Source organism: Heloderma suspectum, chromosome 4 (genome assembly GCF_057233095.1).
Source record: "Heloderma suspectum isolate Gila_16-S chromosome 4, 16-S_ref, whole genome shotgun sequence".
In the NCBI taxonomy this organism is placed as follows: Eukaryota; Metazoa; Chordata; class Lepidosauria; order Squamata; family Helodermatidae; genus Heloderma; species Heloderma suspectum.
In genome coordinates, this window is record NC_139461.1 from 186,328,124 (window position 1) to 186,348,263 (window position 20,140).

General features: G+C 40.2%; 1 protein-coding gene across 8 annotated transcripts in view; it reads left to right on the forward strand.

Annotated features, from left to right (window-relative positions):
• The window catches only part of NEK7 (NIMA related kinase 7), a 79,085-nt gene that overhangs the window by 29,261 nt on the left and 29,684 nt on the right, over positions 1 to 20,140 (forward strand). For all 8 annotated transcript variants that reach the window (XM_084851509.1, XM_084851512.1, XM_084851511.1 and 5 more), the window contains exons 5-7: positions 309 to 419; positions 16,250 to 16,358; positions 18,876 to 18,983. In XM_084851509.1, coding sequence (XP_084707635.1) covers positions 309 to 419; positions 16,250 to 16,358; positions 18,876 to 18,983 — 328 coding nt within the window. The remainder of the gene's footprint in view (positions 1 to 308; positions 420 to 16,249; positions 16,359 to 18,875; positions 18,984 to 20,140) is intronic.

Sequence of the window (20,140 nt, forward strand, 5' to 3'; positions counted from 1 at the left end):
GTGTTGGGATGGAACAGATCACTGAAAAATTGGATTTCAGTTTTGTTCGATTCCCTCATCCTTGTTAAGTTTGAGACTGAATTTTAAATCAGGGTTTTCATTTTCTCTTCTAAAAACCGATGTTCATGTAAATAATAAGAATGGGAACGTTGTTTTTAAATTGTACTACAAGAAAAGTATTTTATTCCCTTGTGGGGATTTAGTCTTAAATGTGGAAGGACATTTAATTTTCATCATCATCTTCAATAATAGATTCTTGAAGATATGAATAGTGAGTTATAGAGTGAAATATCTGTTTATTTTTCTAGCAATTGAATCATCCAAATGTAATCAAATACTATGCATCATTTATTGAGGACAATGAACTAAACATAGTGCTGGAATTGGCAGATGCTGGAGACCTTTCTAGAATGATCAAGGTACAATATCTTTCTTTATGTTTTTGTTTATTTAGAAAAATGGCAAGCAATGTATGTCATTTTTGTTTTGATTCTCATTACTCAAGGTTTTACTTCATATGGTAACCAAAACCATCCTTGGGTAACCAAAATTAGAAATCTTGGTTGCAGTCCTACTCCTGGTTACAGATGTATGAATCCTGTCCAGACAGTTGGGGCTTGCATATGTAAAAACTGCCTGTCAAAGTTTGCACCTTCTTTGTAAATGCAGTATATGATTGGTGGAAAAGGTGGATGGAGAGAAGAGATCACTGTTGCACTCCAGGTTTGGCATTGTGCTACTGTAGTTTATTCTGTCGTATTTCCATTCAAGAGAATTACTACTTCATCCGTAAAAACTAATTGTAATTTTAAAGTGTTGGTAATGACCAGGTTCTCACATAATGACAATCCATGTTTTTTTTAACCTGTGGGTTATTGGGGCCATGCAGGAATGAGTGTTTGTGCTATCTCGTGATGGCTCACTGCTTTTGTTTTGTTTCCTCATTACAGACATTTGTTGCGATGTCCAAAACCAGAACTCTGAGTTGTTGAGGAACAAACAACCCAGAGTTTGAGCCCATGGCTAGGTTGCTAGGTCTGTGCCCCCCACCTCAACAACCCAGAGTGGCTGGTTCAGACATTGTAGCAAACAATACAGGAATGGGGGTGTTCTTCGGTTGTTTGTTAAACTAGAAACAAAGTGGAAGCCCCAAGCAGTCGTGTGGTTCTGATTAACCATGGCCTTATAATTAACAGTAACAACCAACCATAGTTAGTGGTTACATGCGAATCAAGTCCATGTTTACTTTGAAGCTGTAAAAACAACCAACCCTTGGGGCTTTGGAAGGCTTCCAGGATGCAAGTTTTTTGACAGTATGAATGATCCCTCGTGTCATTTCTGTGACAACAGTAATAGCATGGGAAGGCTTTAGACCAGTGTCTGTTCACAAGTCAGACACTGGTATGCTTTCGCCGTTACCTGGCTGCGTGTTTTTTGGCACCAAACTAGAAGATAGAAATACAGACCTGCAGGATATTTGGAATAGTCATTCCACACTCCACCACTTTGAATGCGCTATCCACATAACAATAGCTACTTTCTACAGCTTCTGAGATAAGGAAGAGCCGTTTAGTACTGTTTTAATTCACATCTCCAGGAGATTTTAAATTGGGTAGGAAAAAGTATATTAGGGAAATATCAGACCCAGAAGAATCTGGGTCTGATAATTACAGGCTATACATACATGCTTGTATCCCTCTACTATAAACAATAAGCCTAAATACAATTTTCATACTTTTACATTAAAGTAAAATGTCTCTTTTTTTAAAAAGAGCTATGAATTAATTGGGCTATGTTTGATCCTGATATTAGATTAGTAAAGTGCTTTTTACAAGTGTAGAAAGGTTAAGAAATAAAAGCAGCTGTCTTGGTATAGTTCCATCAAACTCAAAGTAGTATTTACATCTTAGTTCTCAAGGAAGTATCAAGCGTTAGCTAAAAGATTTCTGGAATCCTGAGTCAGATTCTGCCATCCCACTGGATTTTGTCTAAGCTTACAAGATCATGCTTATCCCATTCCATTGGTCCTTTTCATACCCAGGAAGAAATAAAGGACTTTGATAGTCTCAAAGGTCTGCTCACCCCCACCTATTTAGTTTTGTAGCAAAACAAACTCCAACTCAAATCTGAAAACCAACAACCCATCTTCTCCCTATAAGGTTTAGAGAAAGGAATGGGAACAACTTGGCAGTGCTGGAGTGAGCATGAATAGTTTGTGAACCTAACCAGAAGTTCATTATCATAGGCTGAGAAGAAAGGTGGGAAGACCAGCTGGTTGCCATTTTCCATTGCTATTAATGGAGCCTTTCCAACAAATTCATAATTCAAGCACCCGTATTGCTTTTGGCAATAATATAACATACTCCAAAGACTGTAAAAAAATTCAGTTGCCATTTGTTAATTGAGATTAGGACTGAACTTGAACATGTTCAACAAATTCACAGTCAGATGAACTGTATGAAATTATGTCTTGAAAAAAGTGAAAATCTGTCTATTTTTGTTTTTGACTAAGGGAGCCATCCTGTGGCCGCTAGTCAGTGGCTAGACGGCCATAGGATACGTCGGTTTCCAGGAACTGACCTTGGAGCCCGCACACCGAGGCTGGTTCCCTGAGAACCGACCCCCCCATGCGCTGCCTCACAAGCAGCTCGGAAAAGCTCTGCGCTCAAAAGAGGAGTGCAGAGTGGCGAAAATGGGGCGTTCCTGGGGGCGTTCCGGGGTGAGGAAGGTGGAATGCAGGTACGACACATCCTATGTGTCGTTGGGTAGCCACTTCTCTGCTCTGCCTTCCTGCAGATAGATAACTGAAATCGGCTGTCTAGTTGCAAATGCAGGGCGGCTGAAGTGCAGAGGGGACAATCCCCTCCACGCTTCTCCTGCCCTGAATTGGATAAGCAGTCGCCTCTGAGTTCGGAGGTGACCGCTTGTCCCCATAGGATTGCACACTAAGTCATAGAGCCAGTCATAGACATTTTTTTAAAAAATGCAACCAAAAATCCTAAACAATTGCATAGTAGTTTCCCCACTCCCTTCTTCTTAAATTGTACTCAGCTAAATAAGTTACTTCAAAATCTGTGTATTTAAGATACTTTAACTTGGCTAGATCATTACATGGAAATGCAATCTTTTTGATTTGCTCCTTGTCAGATTACCTTTTTCTTCCACTATGAGGCCTTTGTTCTCCAGACTAGTTTATTGTTGTTTTTAACTGTCTCAGGTTTGTTGGATATAAAAAGTATATGCTTTTTATTTAGTCCTCACGCTGTGCCATCAAAATATTATTTTTGTGGCCTTTAGAAGTAATATTAATTCTGCTTTATAGCAGAGACTATTGGAAATTTGCCTTTGTGCTTTGAAGAATATTCTTTGCCAAGGTGACAGTTTTAAGCGAAGATATCCGCTATTGACAATGTCCTGTTAATATTTATAACCAAATTGTATATATTTTGCTTATGAATTAATAATTCTGTAGGTTTACACTTCCTACAACATAAAGGTTTTATTTTCTCTTCTAAATATTCCAATTTGACATAACACTTATTAATATGAGGTCTCTCTGACAGATTTAATTATGGTCTATTGATGCCTTTATTTTACCTGGAGCTGTCAAACTGTTAACTTTTAGCCAATTTAATTGTCTTGTGTTTAACCATTTGAAATAAGTATTCTAGTATTTCAACTCTGTGGTTACTTTTCAAGAATATCTTTTGAAGCTATCTAATGAAGGTAGCAGTTCTTCTTGAATAGTTAAATACAGGTATATCCTTTATAAATTTGAAAATCATTTTATATACTTTTCCAAATTCACAGGAGGACCAAAAAAAGAAGACGTTTACATTAATGCCATCAGCCCAGGGGTACTTGTTCAGAGAGGCCAGCTCTGTTTATAATCATATTTTTGTAAAAATGCACAATTTTCATTTATGATTGATTACTTTACTGGTGAATCCTGTGAATGCTTTTTTGGGATGATTTCATCCCAGCGATGTCTAGTGTTGCCCACAGTGCAATTTAGTTCTGTTAAAATTTGGATATTTCTTACTCATCTCTTTTTGAGGGAAGTTTCTGATGTCCTCTTAACATAGGCATCGTGTTTAATGTAGTCAGCTCAGATTGCTGTTTGAAGTTAATAATCACAGCCTGATAGGCTGTCAAATATGTATAAGGTGTCACAGTATACTCACGTTTTCATAGTTCTTGTACTGGGATCAACATGAGTTCATGTTAAGTGTATAAGGGGTGCGAGGAGGAGGGAAGTGTAATGAATGCATTGCAGCAAGAGAAGGGAAGGATATATAACACAGAGAAATGAGAATGCCTCAGAGTAGTGGTGTTTGTCATATGAGCAGGGAAAAACAGTAATTAGGCTCTTGGAATCCAATAAGGATGTTAATGGGTTGCTGTCCCTTTCTTTTGTTAGAAGGTTTGGATGAGTCTTCAGCATGGTGTTGTGCTGCTGAGTGCCTTGCCCTAATGAGCAAACAAAATAAGTAATACGATTTGTAAAAGTTTAACTGGGTGATTTACTGTGGTGGCACTACCATGCTGACAGTTGTGTGAATTAGCTTATTCATATAGGTCAATGGTTTGCAAACTTCCAACCCTCAGGGAACCTCTGTCAAACCACTTTTAAACTTACTTAATATCACAACTGGTTTTCCCTCTTTCTATAACATTTTGTATGTGAAGGAACTAGCGGGCATTGCAAAGGAAGGAATAACAGCGTTTGTTTGTGAATACATTCTTAGCTCCCTTGGGGCATCCACTTGGGGTCTGTTGAGTATAAATAACCATCACCCCACAGGAAATGGAAAAAAAATATAATAGCATGTACCTAACTTGCAAACTAAGAACAGGAGTGGTAAAAAAACCCCTATCTTTATCAGAGAGGCCTGTCTGCCATTACTGAGCATTTGATTGTGGAACCTCCTTAGACAGTTGAGGGCTGTCCCCTTCTCCATGATCAGCGAACATTGTTTGTTCACCCAGCAAGCTGTAGTTCTGTTGCTTAAAGCCACATCAATGTATGGAAAGACAGGTGCCATCCAGGATTAAATTCTGTTGGTGGTGTGGACCCTGTGTCCATCAGTGAGACCTAAGTGAATGGGCTGGGAGGGGTTGGATTGTCCCAGCTTTTTTTCGGCCTCTGTGCAGAACCACTCCAGACTAAGTAGTTGGAAAGAAGGTAGGGTTTATATGGTCTACACTGTGGTCTGTAGGGATTCCCCCCACCTCCCCGTCTCTAGGTTTCCTGTCTGGTCAAACTCCAGTTTTGAGTGTTTGTAGCTGATCTGGGTGCTAAGATTTGGTTTGGAATTCCATTAGGGTGGTTGCCTAACACTCCCTGCCTGAGCTGGTGGAGGTGGTCTTGGATTTGGTTTTGAGGACTCTCAAAATAGTGGATCTGAGAGATTTCAGGATCCATGCTGAGGCTGCCTTGTCTGGTGCAGCTTATGGGTTAGTATGACAGTCCTGTTTCTTTCCCAGTTTGACACTGACCCAACAAATGCGGCAGGTTGAATTGCTGATTTGGTCTGAAGCTGGGGGTTTTGTGTTAAATCTGTTGTCATGGTCAGATCCATTCTGGTGACATTTAGGCTTACCATGGCAACATCCCTTTGCGGGGGTTGTTGGCCTGTTAAGATGGTCCACTGATGGATTCTGGGAGATTCCTCAGAGCTCTTGGGAAATTTCCTGTTGGCATGGTTGGCACTCCCATCGAAGCTCTGGTCTCATTATGGAATTTGGAAACAACCTGGGCTGTCAATATTATCACTCTTAAGCAACCTTTCTCACTGAATAGCTATTTTGTATACCAAATAGTTGAGGGTGAGGAAGCTGTTGGAATGACAGCCAGGTAGCAACTGGAGGAAAACTTGAACCAAGTGTAACCAAAGATAATTTGGAGCTCAGAACTTACTTTTGTGGCGCTATCAGTGGCAAAGAAAGAATATTTTGCTACCGTCATTGCATCTGTACAGGGCTGTCCAGCAGGGCTGTTTCAAGTGATAAAAGGGTTCTTTTAGTTTAGTCCCTTGGGTTATCTTAGAGAGCTCTCAAAGGCCCACTGTGAATATTTGCACAGCACTGAGAATAAAGTCACTTATATCCATCACAATAATAGTATATAAAGTAAAATAACTCGTTTCTATCTTTAGGGTTAGGACTAGGCAGCCTTCAATCCACAGGAAGTCTGATAATGTTTGAGCCTGGAGGGAGATCCAGGAAGAGCGGGGATGTGTTTGATAACTTGTTCATATAAATCCATGTTGATGTCTGAATGACACTGGTCTAGTATAAGAGTCTTGAATAACAGCTTGAAAAGTAGTCCTGCTACACCTGTGTTGCTACCTTGTCAAGCTGAATGTCCATTTTTATTTATTTAAAATAATTATTTGCTGTGCTTTAACAATACTTCCAGGTCAGTTTACAAAAACAAAATACAAAAGTCAATGCAAAATCTAATAGATTAAAAGAACAATACACTTAAAAACCACCTTTGCTTGGCATGAAAAAAAGCAATGATGGTGCCAGGCAAGCATCTCTGAGGGGAGAATTCCATACATGGCATGCTGCAATCAGAAAGGCCCTCTCCTGATCACCATCCACCTAGCCTCAGATGGTGGGCACATCTGGAGGAGAGCCTTCAGAGATGACCTCAATACATGGCCTGGTTGATATGGCGCAAGCATTCCTTCTGGTATAACATAGACAGGGGAATGTTGCAGTGTGTGCCCCTGCTGCGCTGCACTAGTAACAGTGGAAGATTTGGGCCAGGCGGAAGAGGCCTCTGTTGTGATTCTTACCCATGCTGGTGATGGTCCAGTTTCCCAGAGGGGGTTGCACTGACACAAGAAGGAGCTGCAGCGTTGACTCTTCTCATGTCGTTTGGAACTTCCGATGTCACCAAAGAGGTGCACATGGTGCAGGTAATGTAAAAAGTTGGTTGGACTCGATGGCCTTGTAGGCCCCTTCCAACCCTACTATTCTATGAAAAAGGAGCCTTCAGTTGGGCTGTAGACTGTAATGGGTGTACTAATAAACTCCTAGGCACCCCTGTAGAGTTGTGTGTATAGGTGAATGCTGAAAACTACTTTTAGGACTGGTATAGATGGGAGTCTCCTTTCACACACACCCATTTCTTCATTCCTAGAGAGTCAGGTAATGCATTACAGAGACAGAAGAAATGACATGTGCTTCTCTTTTCTGCGCTTCTTGAGAACATACAAAGTTGCTCTTAGCGGGGGTGGGGGGAATGGTGCTTCCTGAAATAGCCAAACCTAGCCAAAACCACATTTTAAAGAATTTTTCCTTTGTTAAATGTAGAAGGGTTTTTTTTTTTTTTACTAAAACGTTTTAAATTCCCATTTTTATTTGAGACTTTCATATAAGCTAAAGACACTTGCTGCTTTTTGAGAACTGAGAAATGCTTTTGATGTGTACCATGTGCTGTTTACCCAAACACTACAGTGTATGTTATCTATGCCATTATGTCACCTTCTTCCTCTGAGCTTTTCTGTGTATTTGTTTTTAAAAGTTGTTCTCAATCTTAAAAAAAATAAAAATCAACAGTACACCTGGCAACTTTAACGTTAGATGTATTAGTTATAGAGCAAAGTCTCAAGTTAATATATTTTTTATTAAGTACCTTCTTAAAGGAAATAAAAGTAATGCTTTGAATTGACTACATGTGTCCTTGCTGTTAAAAGTTACCTGTACTATCTATTTTGTGTAATTTTTTGTTTCTTTGACTTTTTGTTTCTTAACTTTTTTTGGTAATATGTTATTTTTATTTAAGACCCAATCCTCAACTCTTTCTGTTCTGATGCAAACACTCACCCAACACAAGTGCTGACAAGCCCCAATAATATCTGTTAACTTTGTTTTATGGAGGTGGGGGGAGGGGGGGTTGTAACTTGAGGGTGGGGAGAGAGCTGGTAATTTTAAAGTTACTAACAACCAGCAACAACCACACTTGGAATAATACTGTGAACAGTTTTAGTCACCACACCTCAAAAAGGATATTGTAGATTGGTAAAAAGTGCAGAAAAGGGTGACCAAAATGATCGAAGTCCACCCCCAGTTTCATAGGACCATTCACCCACTTACAAAAATGGGGTGCTTTTCCATGGCTTTCGGAGGGTGGAAATTTCTGAGAAATATTCATATGGGAGGAAGGCTTACCTTAGGCTGAAGTGGTCAAGGTTTTTCTTTTGATTTTTTGAAAATACACTTTTTAAAAGCCTCACTGCTTGCTCGTGGCAGCCAGAAAGACTCCCCACTATAGCCTCCTTCATGGCTTTTCCTATGCCACAACAGGAAGAGAAACAAGCTATGTTCCTTGAGTTTGCTATGGATTGTGCAAAATAAATACAAACGAATTAATATTAAGCTGGGGGTGCTTAATTAATATTAAGTTTGTGGTGTAGCTATCCCCCCATACTAGCAAAATTTTTACTGTTTCTTCTGGATTGATTAGTGGCAGTGAATTGTTTTCTCATTATAAACAGTAATTCCTTCAGGTGGTATTAACACTGTCTTTTGTTACTTCTGTTACGATAATTACAAAATATACTTATAAACATGATTATGATATTAGGAAGAACAAACTAGCATAATCATAACACAAAAAGGAAAACATATGGTTCCACTTAAACTTCAAAATTATTTTTCCAAAAGGTTGTGAACTAAAACCATCTCTCAGTATTCTTGTCAAACTGATGTCTAAATATATAAACTTGTCAAATTGATGTCTGAAATAACTTCTCAAAAATAAGTTAACTTTGTTAATAAGGCAATTCCCATGTTTTTAAGCCTCTATGAAACGGTTGGAATTTGTGAGGTCCTCCAGTACGTCACTGTACAAATTTGTGCAGCTGCCAGTAGAGTAAAGATTAATTCTAAATCTATGTCTGTGCCCCCTTTTAAACAACCCAACAAAACCTTTGGGGACCTGTGGAAACAACATTTCCCAGTATTTTCTGAATCTTATTCAAAACCTCCTTCTGGAATCTTTGTATAAGTGGACATGACCAAAAAAATGTACATAATGTCTGCATTCAAACACTTGGGGGTAGAATAAATAATGTTTATGTTGAATAAAATACCATTGATAAGGTGTGTTTTCAATGCTTATTTAAATTGGCACCGATCAGTTTAATTGGCATGCTATTATCCAGGATCATTCCGTTTTTGAGATCAGTCAGTTAGGGCTCAATCCTATTGAGATCGGCGGCCGCCTCTGAACTCAGAGGCGACCACCTATCCAAAGTAGGGCAGGAGAAGCACGGAGGGGATTGTTCCCTCTGCGCTTCTCAAGCACAGAGCAGGGAAGGAGGCTTCTGTATGACACATTGGATGTGTCGTACAGGCAGCTATGCTCTCCCCACCCTGGAACGCACCCAGCCACGCCCCTTTCTGACTCCTTTGCGCTCCTTTTGCAAGCACGGAGGATGAGGCTGAGGCAGCATGGAATTGGGGGAGGTTGATTCTCCAGGAACCGACCTTGGAGCACAGGCTCTGAGGTCCGTACCTGGAAAACAACATATCCTATGGCTGTGTAGTCACTGTTTAGCGGCCATAGGATTGCTCCCTCCATATCTGTCTCCAGTTTCTTCTTAAATAAAATACATTCTCATGATTTTAAAACAAAAAAAGTTTATGTGAAGAAAAACCTGTAATTAATAATTCAAAATTTGATTTTGTATGTAAGCAAGAATATTTATCCATAAAGTGAGTAATTGAAAATACTGAAAAATAGGCGGTCTAAAGCAATCCATCTTAACTACTTCCTCGTATAATCATTCACCATTAAACTCTGAAGTTATCTCTGCATTAATACTGACTTTCCAAATATGAAGATTGAATGCAAAGTTGCATTAATTGGATACATTCTTTGCTCTCTGGAAAGAGTGGGACACACTTGCTCTGACACAGATCATGAATTCATCCATGCTCTGCATTGGTCTGACCTGTAAGGACACTCCTGGTAACACTGCATACAGCAATCTCAGTTTTTTGGGTTGGATCCAGAATCTGCCTTCCACAACAAGAAGGGCTCAGTTTGTGGAAGGTCCCTCTGCCTGATTTTTTGGGATCCCTCTCCCCTCCCACACCACAGTTCACCCCATTTAACAGGGTCAGGAAAACGTGCCGGGCTCGGACTATACAGCAACCCTCAATGGTTAGCTGCTCATGGTGGGTTGTTGTGTTGTGCAAACCCAGTCATTGTCCAGCATTTTTATGGGGCTGGAGGGGCTGCTGTGGGAAGGAGGGGCAAGCAAGTCCACTTCCACCAGCCCAGTTGATCCAGTGTAAATCTGGATCTAACCCATTGTATTTCAGTTTTGCTGCAAGACCAATTATGTGCCAATAAGATGTGCTCCCAACCATTCAGAGCTCCTTTGCTAATGTGATAAGAGATTCTATCCTACAAAAGCCCACGTCTTTAAGATGCCACAAGACTCTTCATTGGTTTTCTTCTTCTTTCCAACACTCTCTTTAAATATTTTAGAAATATCAGCATATTCTCACTTAAATTTGTTTTCTCTAAGCATGCCTAGTTCCTTTAGTCCTGTTGAACCCTCATCCAACCTCAACACTCCCTTGAATTGTTTCCAACTTTCCTTCACGCAGATACAACGTATGCAAGTCAAATCCAATGACATGGTGGGGTCTAGTCATGGGATATTGCAGCAGTAGTTGAAATTTTTTTTTTACTATAATCCAATTTCTAATCCCAGATAAATTGGCTTGGACACAAAGATGCCCTCAGCTAGTGGGAAGCCTATTTCACTTACACACAGGCTGTTTCTGAACTAATAGGAGAGTGCTGCGTGAGAAAAGTAACCCTAAATCCAGATATGTTATTCTGTTTACACAGGCTCTTTTGTAGGGCCTTTTAACAGCCCACTAGAGTTTATATGCTGTGGCCTATTTCATCCTTTGTTCACCTTGTTTCTCATACTATAATGGTATCCCTGGCACATTCTGGCGCTGCGCTATAAGAAGTCTTCCGCTAGCTTGTGTGAGTTTATGAAACAGTTTCTCCTTCTTCTTATAGTTCTTTAGATCAAAGCTTTTATATGTAGCTATATTCCATTAATTTCACCTCATAGTTTGCAGGTTCAGTCAGTATGATGCATTGGATGACGTTTTAAAAATCGTATTTGTTTTTATAGTATGTTTACATTAAGCTGTTTATTAAAATAGAGTAGCTTTTCTAACATTCAGAATGACTTACAGTAAATAAAAGCAGTTGTTGTAATAGTTGCATGCACTTCCTTGTTTTAAGTTATTAAGAAGTTTGTCCCTAGAGGGTCCCAGGAGGAGGGAGAAGGAAGGAGGGAAGAGAGAGAAAGGGGAGGAAGGAGGATGTGAGGGAAAAAGACAGGTATACGTTTAGGGTTTAGAAATAAAGTGAAGCTCTGTTTACATCCAAACCTTGTTTCTGGATCCTCCTTACTGAGAAGAAAATGCAAAAGCAATTTTAAGCAATATAAATTAATCAATTAAGACAGTATAAACAAAGTAAAAAAATCAATAAAATAAGATTTTATTTATACCCTTTACGCCAGAGTAGCTAGTTGACCAGTGTCCATGATATGTTTTGTCTGTGTGTTTTAATCAAAAATACCTTTTTACTTGCTTCTTGAACATCAATAAAGACTGACAGGCAGACCCCCTTAAGCAAAGTACTCTTAGGAATGAACACTGTCACAGACAAAGCCAGACTTTCTACTGCATAGTAGAAGACTTCATATAACATAATATACATGATTGAGGAAGCCTGTAACAAAGGCTGGGCTAACAGCTGTAATAGACTTATTTCCTTCAAGACAACTGGCTGTCTGCTGCAAGCGTTCACTGGCTGCAGGGATTGGATGACCTCACAAAGGGTCTCCATGGTGTGTAGTTATGAATAATCTGGAGTTAGGCTAAGCAGTGAGGTGGCCAAGTTTGCGGATGATACCAAATTAGACAGGCTGGGAAAAACAAAAAGGGTCAGCGAAGAGCTCCAAAAGGATCTCTCCAAACAGGAGGAATGGCCAATAAAAAGACATATGTGGTTCAGTGTAAGCAAGTGTAAAGCGATGCAGCTTGGGACAAAAAACCTCCCAACTTCACATATATGCTGATGGGGGTCTGAGATAACGGTGATTGACCAGGAAAACGGAGCTTGCTGAAAATGTGGACCCAGAATTCCATTGTTCTGGGATTATTAGGAAAGGGATTGAAAATAAAGCTGCTAATATCATAGCACCATTATAGAAAGCTATGGTGCAGTCATTCCTGGAATTCTGGTCACAGAGCTGGAAAAAGTACAGAAAAGGACAATGAAAATGATTGAGGGGCTAGAGGATCTTGTCTGTGAAGAAAGGTTACAACGTTTGGGGTTTTTAGCTCAGAGAAAGGTGAGTAAGGGGGGACGTGATAGAGGTGTACAGACATATGCATGGTGTGGTGAAAGTGGATAGGGACATGTTTTTCTCCTCCAATAATACTTGAACTTGGGGTTATCCAGTGAAGCCGCCAACTTGGATGGCTCTAAAAGCAGATTAGACATTCATGGAAGATAAGGCTATCAGTGGCTACTAACCAGGATGGCTATATATCGGGCATGTTATGTTTCTGAATCTTAGTTGTTGGGGAACAGAAGCAGGTGGGTGCTATGCATTCCTGTTCTGCTTATGGGCTTCCCATAGGCGTCTGTTCAGCCACTCTGTGAGCTGAATGCTGGACTAAATAGGCTTTTGGTCTGATCCAATAGGGCTGCTCTTATGTGGGGAGATTCTGACAAGCAGCTGATACTTAAGTGTCTTCCACCTTGCCTAATGTCTGGTAGCCTTGCATGGCATATTTTGAGTTATCGTTACTACCTCTAAAGTTGGTGGCAAATGCCTCTTTGCTATGCTGCTAGTTTTTTGAGTTTAAAAGAGAGCAGGAAAGCACCTTGTTTATGTGCATTGAGTTAAGTGCCACCCTGCACATGTATGCTGCTCCTCAACTTAGCCTCCAGTTTAGCTGCAGCAAGGTCGCTTCATGTGTGCCTTGAAAATAATGCCTTGGGAAGTTGCTCCTAGCTTCCGAGTTAGTCCCTTGATGCCAACAGGGAGAATGAATGAAAGCACCCCCTCTAAGGCAGGTGCATTTTGCCATTTAGGGCACATGGCTGCCTGGGTCATGCTGGGAGTTGTAGGCCTTTTCTCTGTCTAAACATGCACAGGATTGTGTCCTTTGTTACTTACCTGGGGCAATTACTATCCTTCGCCAAGAGTAATTGGTAAGCAAATGGAACTTTGTCCGGAGTCTAACATATGGGACCTGATAGTCTTCTTAAAACACTTTTCTGGTCTAATAAAGTCATCACAAGGTGATTTTATCGCATCAGTTTTGTGAATTGTATTTTTTGTACATACCCCCATGTGGTACCATAACACAACAAAACTTGGAAAAGTTGTATTTGCCTGTTATAATATACTATGGAATATCTAGGTACAGCAGGTATTGTCCAAGGAGTTTTTATAATTAGCAGGGGAAGTTTGTTTAAAAGTTGATTGTTAAAATCTTTTCAGAATTCATGTTAAAAACAAAGAAATATGCTTTTATATGTGTATACTTGAAGTTGTATATTTGTTTTTAAGCGAAAAGAAACCTGGTCTCTGTCGCCTTGTTGACATCAAACAATCCTCTGATATGCAAATCCCAGCTATGGGAAGAACAGATAGATAGAATTTGTTTGGATTCAATCCAGGTCTGAGTAAAGATAGCATTTAAGGAACTGGCATTCAAACATTGCCTCATTTGTGTTTTTGAAAATACTGTGAAAAAATCATCTAAAAGTGTGTGTGTGCGCATGTGTTCTTTAATAATAATAAAGAACATGCATATATTTTACTGTTTTGTGTATGTTTCTTTTTTCTTAGAGCCAGTGCAGATGTAACATTGCTCTTTCTTTAACAGTGGTTAAGAGATCAGAAGCAGGTTACAGGATTGCCCCCTTCTTCCCATCTCCTCTTGGGTGCAAATTCTCTCCCTCTCTCCCCCCTTCCCCCCCCCCCTTTACCTTTAATTGCAGTTAAACACATCGCTACAGATAAGCAATTAACATAAAGCAGCTTTGGTATAGTTTTTTTTTTTTGCAATTGTATTTGCTCTTATTAAACTGTTTGGCTTTGGAAACCCTTGCTAATCTATTGCAGATTGCCAGAGATCTACCAGTAGATCCTGATCTACCTTCTACCTACCCCTGTATTAAACCACAATTCCCCATTACATCTGAACTGGTAAACTTCATACTTCAGCCAGGATATGAAACTAAAAGGAGAGGTGGGAGCGCACAGGCACAATGCTTGTTCGCTGTCTGTCAAACTAGAAATAGGTATATCTGAACCAGGCCTACAAATCAAAAAGAATTGCAGATGTTTACTGTTAGCAACTCAGCCTTAGCACATTGCTGAGCAGTGTATTCATGAGTTCGCCATTTTAAATGAATGATGATTGTATAGCTTCTTGACCCTTGCATTAATCCTCATATGGAATTAAGAGCAGATTTAATATTCAGGAGACTTGTGTGGCTCAGTCCTCCCATGGCACTACAGAATGCGTGTGGTGATGAAAGTATGTGTGTTTGAATGGTCGCCCTCTGCAAGTGGCAAGCTAGTGTATTAGTGCTAGGCAAAAACTCTACCTCCTGACTTCCCAGCAGATTTTGGTGTAGAGCATTTAAAAATGTTACCTCCCCGTGAGTTCTAAAATGTGGTCCAGCAGGATATTACCATGCGCTTTTTCTGAATGTTTCAATTTGCTTTGCTCATAGTTCCTTGGAAATCAATACAGCATCCAAATAAATGTGTTCAGAATTGGAGAGTCGTGCTGTAACCTCTGCAGAGGCAGCTGTTTAGTCAGTATGCGTTTAACTATGTTGAACAAAAACATCAGTAGGTTGACAGGCAGGTTTGTGTCACTTTAAGGACATAGGTTGCCAATGTAGTTTGTGAGACATTTGATTCAAATATTGGTTGACACACTTAATGTACAGCTGATAATTTCCTTTTAAAGCCATTTTCGTTATCCCACTTAACCTTATCCTGTCAAGAAAAGGAAAGTATCATATAAAAATGATAGATGAGTGGCAGACTTATGGGCAGCAGTTTTCGTCTCAGATTGAATATCTGTGAAGGCAACTTTACATCTGCCAAACTTGCAAGTTTTTAGAGCTGGCAGTGCTCTTGTTAGCCTACTATAAAAGAGAACTTGCAGTTGTTTTGCTATCCTGCTATTATAGTTTGTGAAAGAAATGTGTGTGTGTGTGTGTGTGTGCGCGCGCGCGTGCGCTCACACATACACACTGTGCTTCTGGCCAAGGTAGGTACATTTTGGTTGTGTTAAATATTTACTGAGAGTCAGTGTGGTGTATTTTATATTGAGAGTCTCATTTAGATCAGTAATTATCTCTAACCCTTAGCTGTTGTGAGGATAAAATATTGGAGGGAAACCATATGTGCTTTGTGGAAGAAGACAAGTCACAAAAATAAAACCATTGGGTGGCAGTTTGTGCACCAATTTAATAATACTAAAATGGGAGCATTGGAATATATTCTGATGAGCTACTTCGGACGTCACAATAAACCATGGGCTATGAAGCTGGCTTGTTTCAACAAATCATAGTTAAGATTAACCACAGTTTAGGGTTCAGACATAATGCTAAACTGTGGTTAAAGTAGAAACAAAAGTGTCCAATCTCTTCCTTGTGGCTGTACCAGAGGAAGGAGAAGTGAGAGTAAGAGTGCAAGCTTGAGGCTCACTGAAGCACAGTCCTGTCATGGTAAACCAAACTGCCCAATGTAAAGCTACATTCTTTATTAGGGATAGGGGGGACAGCTACTGTCACCAAAAGCTCTACCTTGTATAAATTGAATAAATAAATTTAAATAAAATAAATAATAATACCTCCCAATCCTGAAACTGCGGTTCAGTTTAAATTATGAGTAAGTTCCCAGTCAGACTCTGGCTTACCAGCCTTTCCCTTGGGTCCAAGCTGGGTTTCTTCAGATCCAGTTCTTTTAAGAAAAAAAAAAATCTTGAGGGAATCTTCTCTTCAGTCAAAGGTCACCCTGCCCCCTTGATGGTATTAATCATTTCTTGCTTGAAATGCTGATAGAATTTATAATGTTAAATAAGTTATTATTTTGCAACTTCACCCTATTCACAAATCCGGATTGGCAGTATAATTTTTATTATTTTAAAGCATTTTAAGAAGCAGAAGAGGCTGATTCCAGAAAGGACTGTTTGGAAGTACTTTGTTCAGCTATGCAGCGCTTTGGAGCATATGCATTCACGGCGTGTCATGCATCGAGGTAACTTAATTGCATTTAACCAAGTTAAAGTTTAACCAAGCTGATGTAGTCCAAATACAGAGATTGAAAGAAAAATAAAAAAGGCTTGGTTGTGAAGTCGTGTCAGAAACGTCAGCTTCAAACTGTTGCAATGGGCCTAATGTCATTAGACAATAATATTTTAACTGCAGGAAATCTGATTCCTGATCAGTTAGTGCTGTGCTATCACCACAGTGTGACACACTGAAGTGTGCATTTCAGTTACTGCTGGATCAAAAATAAAATGGTTGCAGTTTGTGGCAAAGTATCTCTGATTTTCAAAGAAATCAAATATCTTTGGGTTTTGTTTTTCCAAATTATGAAGGCTGTACTCCTAATATTTGGTAAACCCAAACTCTTGTCTCATAACCAAATAGGAAAGCCATCCAAAGTGAAGTTTAGTTTAAAGCCTCCCAGTTGAGATTATTTAGTTATCCTGCCCAAGAATTGCAATTGCAATTAGAAATAAGGTTATTCACATTCTGTAGGCCCCATGGTTTTAAAACAGACACAAAGGTTTTGCTTTCACCTCTTTGAAGGGGGCTAGACTCACCCTCTCCTGAAGTGAGGCATTTCTCACCCCCTTGATTAGCCTGGTCAGCTTTTCCTAAATGGGTAAAACCAGTCAGGACAAGCAGGGGTCTTGTTCACATCTGGTATATCACACCTTTCCACTGTCTACTTCCTCAGGTCATGTCACGTCAATCAAAACACATCTTTAAAAAAAGTACAGGTAGAGTTTGTGGACTCTATATAGAATCCATACCTAACATCTAAATCAACATGGCGGTGAGCAGTTTTATCCACAAAGTTCTTAGTAATGTACGAGCAAAGGTTGAATTTGGTCACAACTAAGGCTGTAATAGCTGTGGAAAGCTCCATCAGACAACATAGTGTAGACACAATGATAGAGGTGAAGGAAGATTTCACTGCCTCATCTTAGGGCTTCAGATAGGCTCTAGCTTGTGTTTGGATGCATTTGCTCAGTTTTCACCACTGCTGCTCAAGCTGTGGTCCCTGCTGTTCTTTTTGGAATACAAGGAGAAGGGTGGGCTCTAGTTTGTGGGAAAGGGTGCCTTGGAGCTATGTGTTTATTAACATATTTATATTCTGCCTTTCCGCATCACTGGGAGTGCCCAAGGCAGCTAATAAGAACAGTTTTACTACAACTGAGTCATAAAGTAATCACAGACAAGAGCAGGAGGTCTGTTCAGAAAATTCAGAAAACAAAGGGAACCGGGCAAATAAAAGTGCTAGTCGGGCCAAAAGCCCACTGGTGCATCTCTGGGTTATATCCAAACTTAAGTTAGTTGAACTGAATTTTTATTGAAATAGTTGAGATATACTAATCATGACTTAAGTCTTATTGATTTCAGTGGAATCTCTCTCTCTCTCTGTCTGTCTGTCTGTCTCTCATCTCTAAGTTCAATTAACGTATTCTGGATCTTACCCTATGGATGGGACCCAGATTGGGTATTCCAGGAACAGAGGGGCTACTTCTGCTCACTGAAGGCACTGGGAACCACTGGGATTCAGTGGAAGTTCCCTACTGGAGAAGGAGGGCAGGGAGGTGAACTTTGCTTATTCTCCCTTCCTACTGCAGCCCTGCTTCAGTACTCCTGCTTCTCCAGAGGATGCTCCAGCCCTCCAGAGTAGCTTTTCAGGAGGCATTGTGGGCCACAGGGGGAAGGAATAATCACAAAGATTGCTTCCCCACTCCCATGCTCCATAGCAAGTGGAACGCTGCTAAATGCCACTCTGGATCCAACCCTGTTTTTAACCAGGATTGGTACATAATCACTGTTGGTACAGTGTTGGCACCAGACAGATCTGCCAGGGTAGGGAGTTCAGTAGCCTGGGCACCACAGCAGAGGATATTCTCTCATTTTCCTGCCAGTTGCAACTCAGATGGTGGTGGGATGTACAAAAAGCCTTCTTCAGCTGGTCTGAGTGGACAGGTAGGACCATGGCAGAAAAGACAGTCATTTAAGTATCCTAGTCTTAAACTGTTGAGGGCTACTGCATCAACCACTGAGCTAATTCTGTATTCTTGAGGGACAAGGGATTTGATAGGGCAGATGACAAAGCTGACTGAAAACTCCCCAAGAAAATTCTGGAAGCCTACCAGCTTGCAGCCACAGTCATAACTGTTTTACCAGGAGGTAAATCAGTATCCCTAACAAGGGAGTAGTTACCACCCACAGAGCATCATTCCCTCATTCTGTATAGAACACTAAATAGTGGATTTATAAATACATTTATTGTTGTTCAGTAACTTTTTATGGATAATATTGTATGAGAAGTTTGAGTATGTACCATGTTTGAAGACTGCCTGTCCAAGGTAATAATTAGTCATTTTAAATACCTTTAAAGCAGTACTTATGAATATATTCAACAGGAAGCAAAATGCAATGACTACCCACACATTATAGATAATGCTGCAATAATGGACTTTTACTCCTGCTTAAAACTATTTTAATTTTTTCTTTCTTTCTACAGACATTAAACCAGCAAATGTATTCATTACAGCTACAGGAGTAGTAAAACTTGGAGATCTTGGATTGGGAAGGTTTTTCAGCTCCAAAACTACAGCTGCGCATTCTTTAGGTCAGAGAGAAATCCTTGATTTTATAATTATGTATGAAATTAATTTCTTGAATACAAAGTGGATGCAAACAAATCATCTGTGTTCCTCTTTTAGTAATCTGTTGTGGTAGAGATTAAAGAATACGTTTCATCGGAAGAACGCTCATTTGCATTTGGACTATGAAATGCTTACTCAGATTTAAGCTAGTCCTGTTGTGACTGAGCTTGTTGGAGGAGGATTTTTAAAAGGTTCAATGTTACTTTGGGAAGCAGTCTTGTTCTTCCCATATGATTTTTGGATGTTGGTATGTTCACTCTTGGTTTTGAGCAGTGGACAGATGCAGCACATTGTAAAGTCCATCTCTCCACTAAAGGGCCAGGTCTGGTCCATAGTAGATCCCGATCAGTCCTGTTGATGCATCTGGGCTGTGGTGGCATCATCGCCTCTCTGCATGCGGGACCTGGTGGTCCTTCTGTTGTGGTGTTCACACACCCCAAAATAGCCTACAGACCCACTTCCCCACTTTGAGTTACTTCCAGAAATAATGGAGGGGGAGGGGCAGGCAGCAAGAGGGAGCAGCCTGGAAGACTCCATTAGCGGGAATGAAGGCCATTTATTTTCTTTCTGATTGCACAGTAGCATTCACTGCTTTGGAAATACAAGTAAAAATCATAGGCTGCTTCTACTGTGCAGATTACTCTATTTTTGTCTCGTGCAATCTTCTCTCTTTGCTTATAGTGCATTTGTTCTTCTCCTCCTACGTAATTTTGTCAAATGCTTTTTCCTTTTTAGAGCAGTAGAGTTGTCAGTGTTACAAACGTACTGTGGATCCTTCTTGATCATAGAGCAGGCAGCGGGATCCATGTTAAGATGGCCTCAGCTTGACATTAGTCCACTGCAACGATCTAGCATAAGAGACTAAGAAGAACTACCTTTCAGAGTCATCTAGCTTAACATTCAGGCTTAAATCCAATGTTGTGTGAGTAAACTTCCCCTTGCTTTCCTTCCCCCCTGGAGCTCTCTGTGCACTTTCCAGATCTGCTCTGGAGGGTCTCCTAATCCGCAGGAGCAGATTTGGTGGTGCGTGGTAGACCTCAGGGAGGAGGAGGAAACTGTTCCGGCAGCCATTTCCATTCTGCTGGCAGATGGTCAGGGTTGGATACAACCCTCGGTGTTC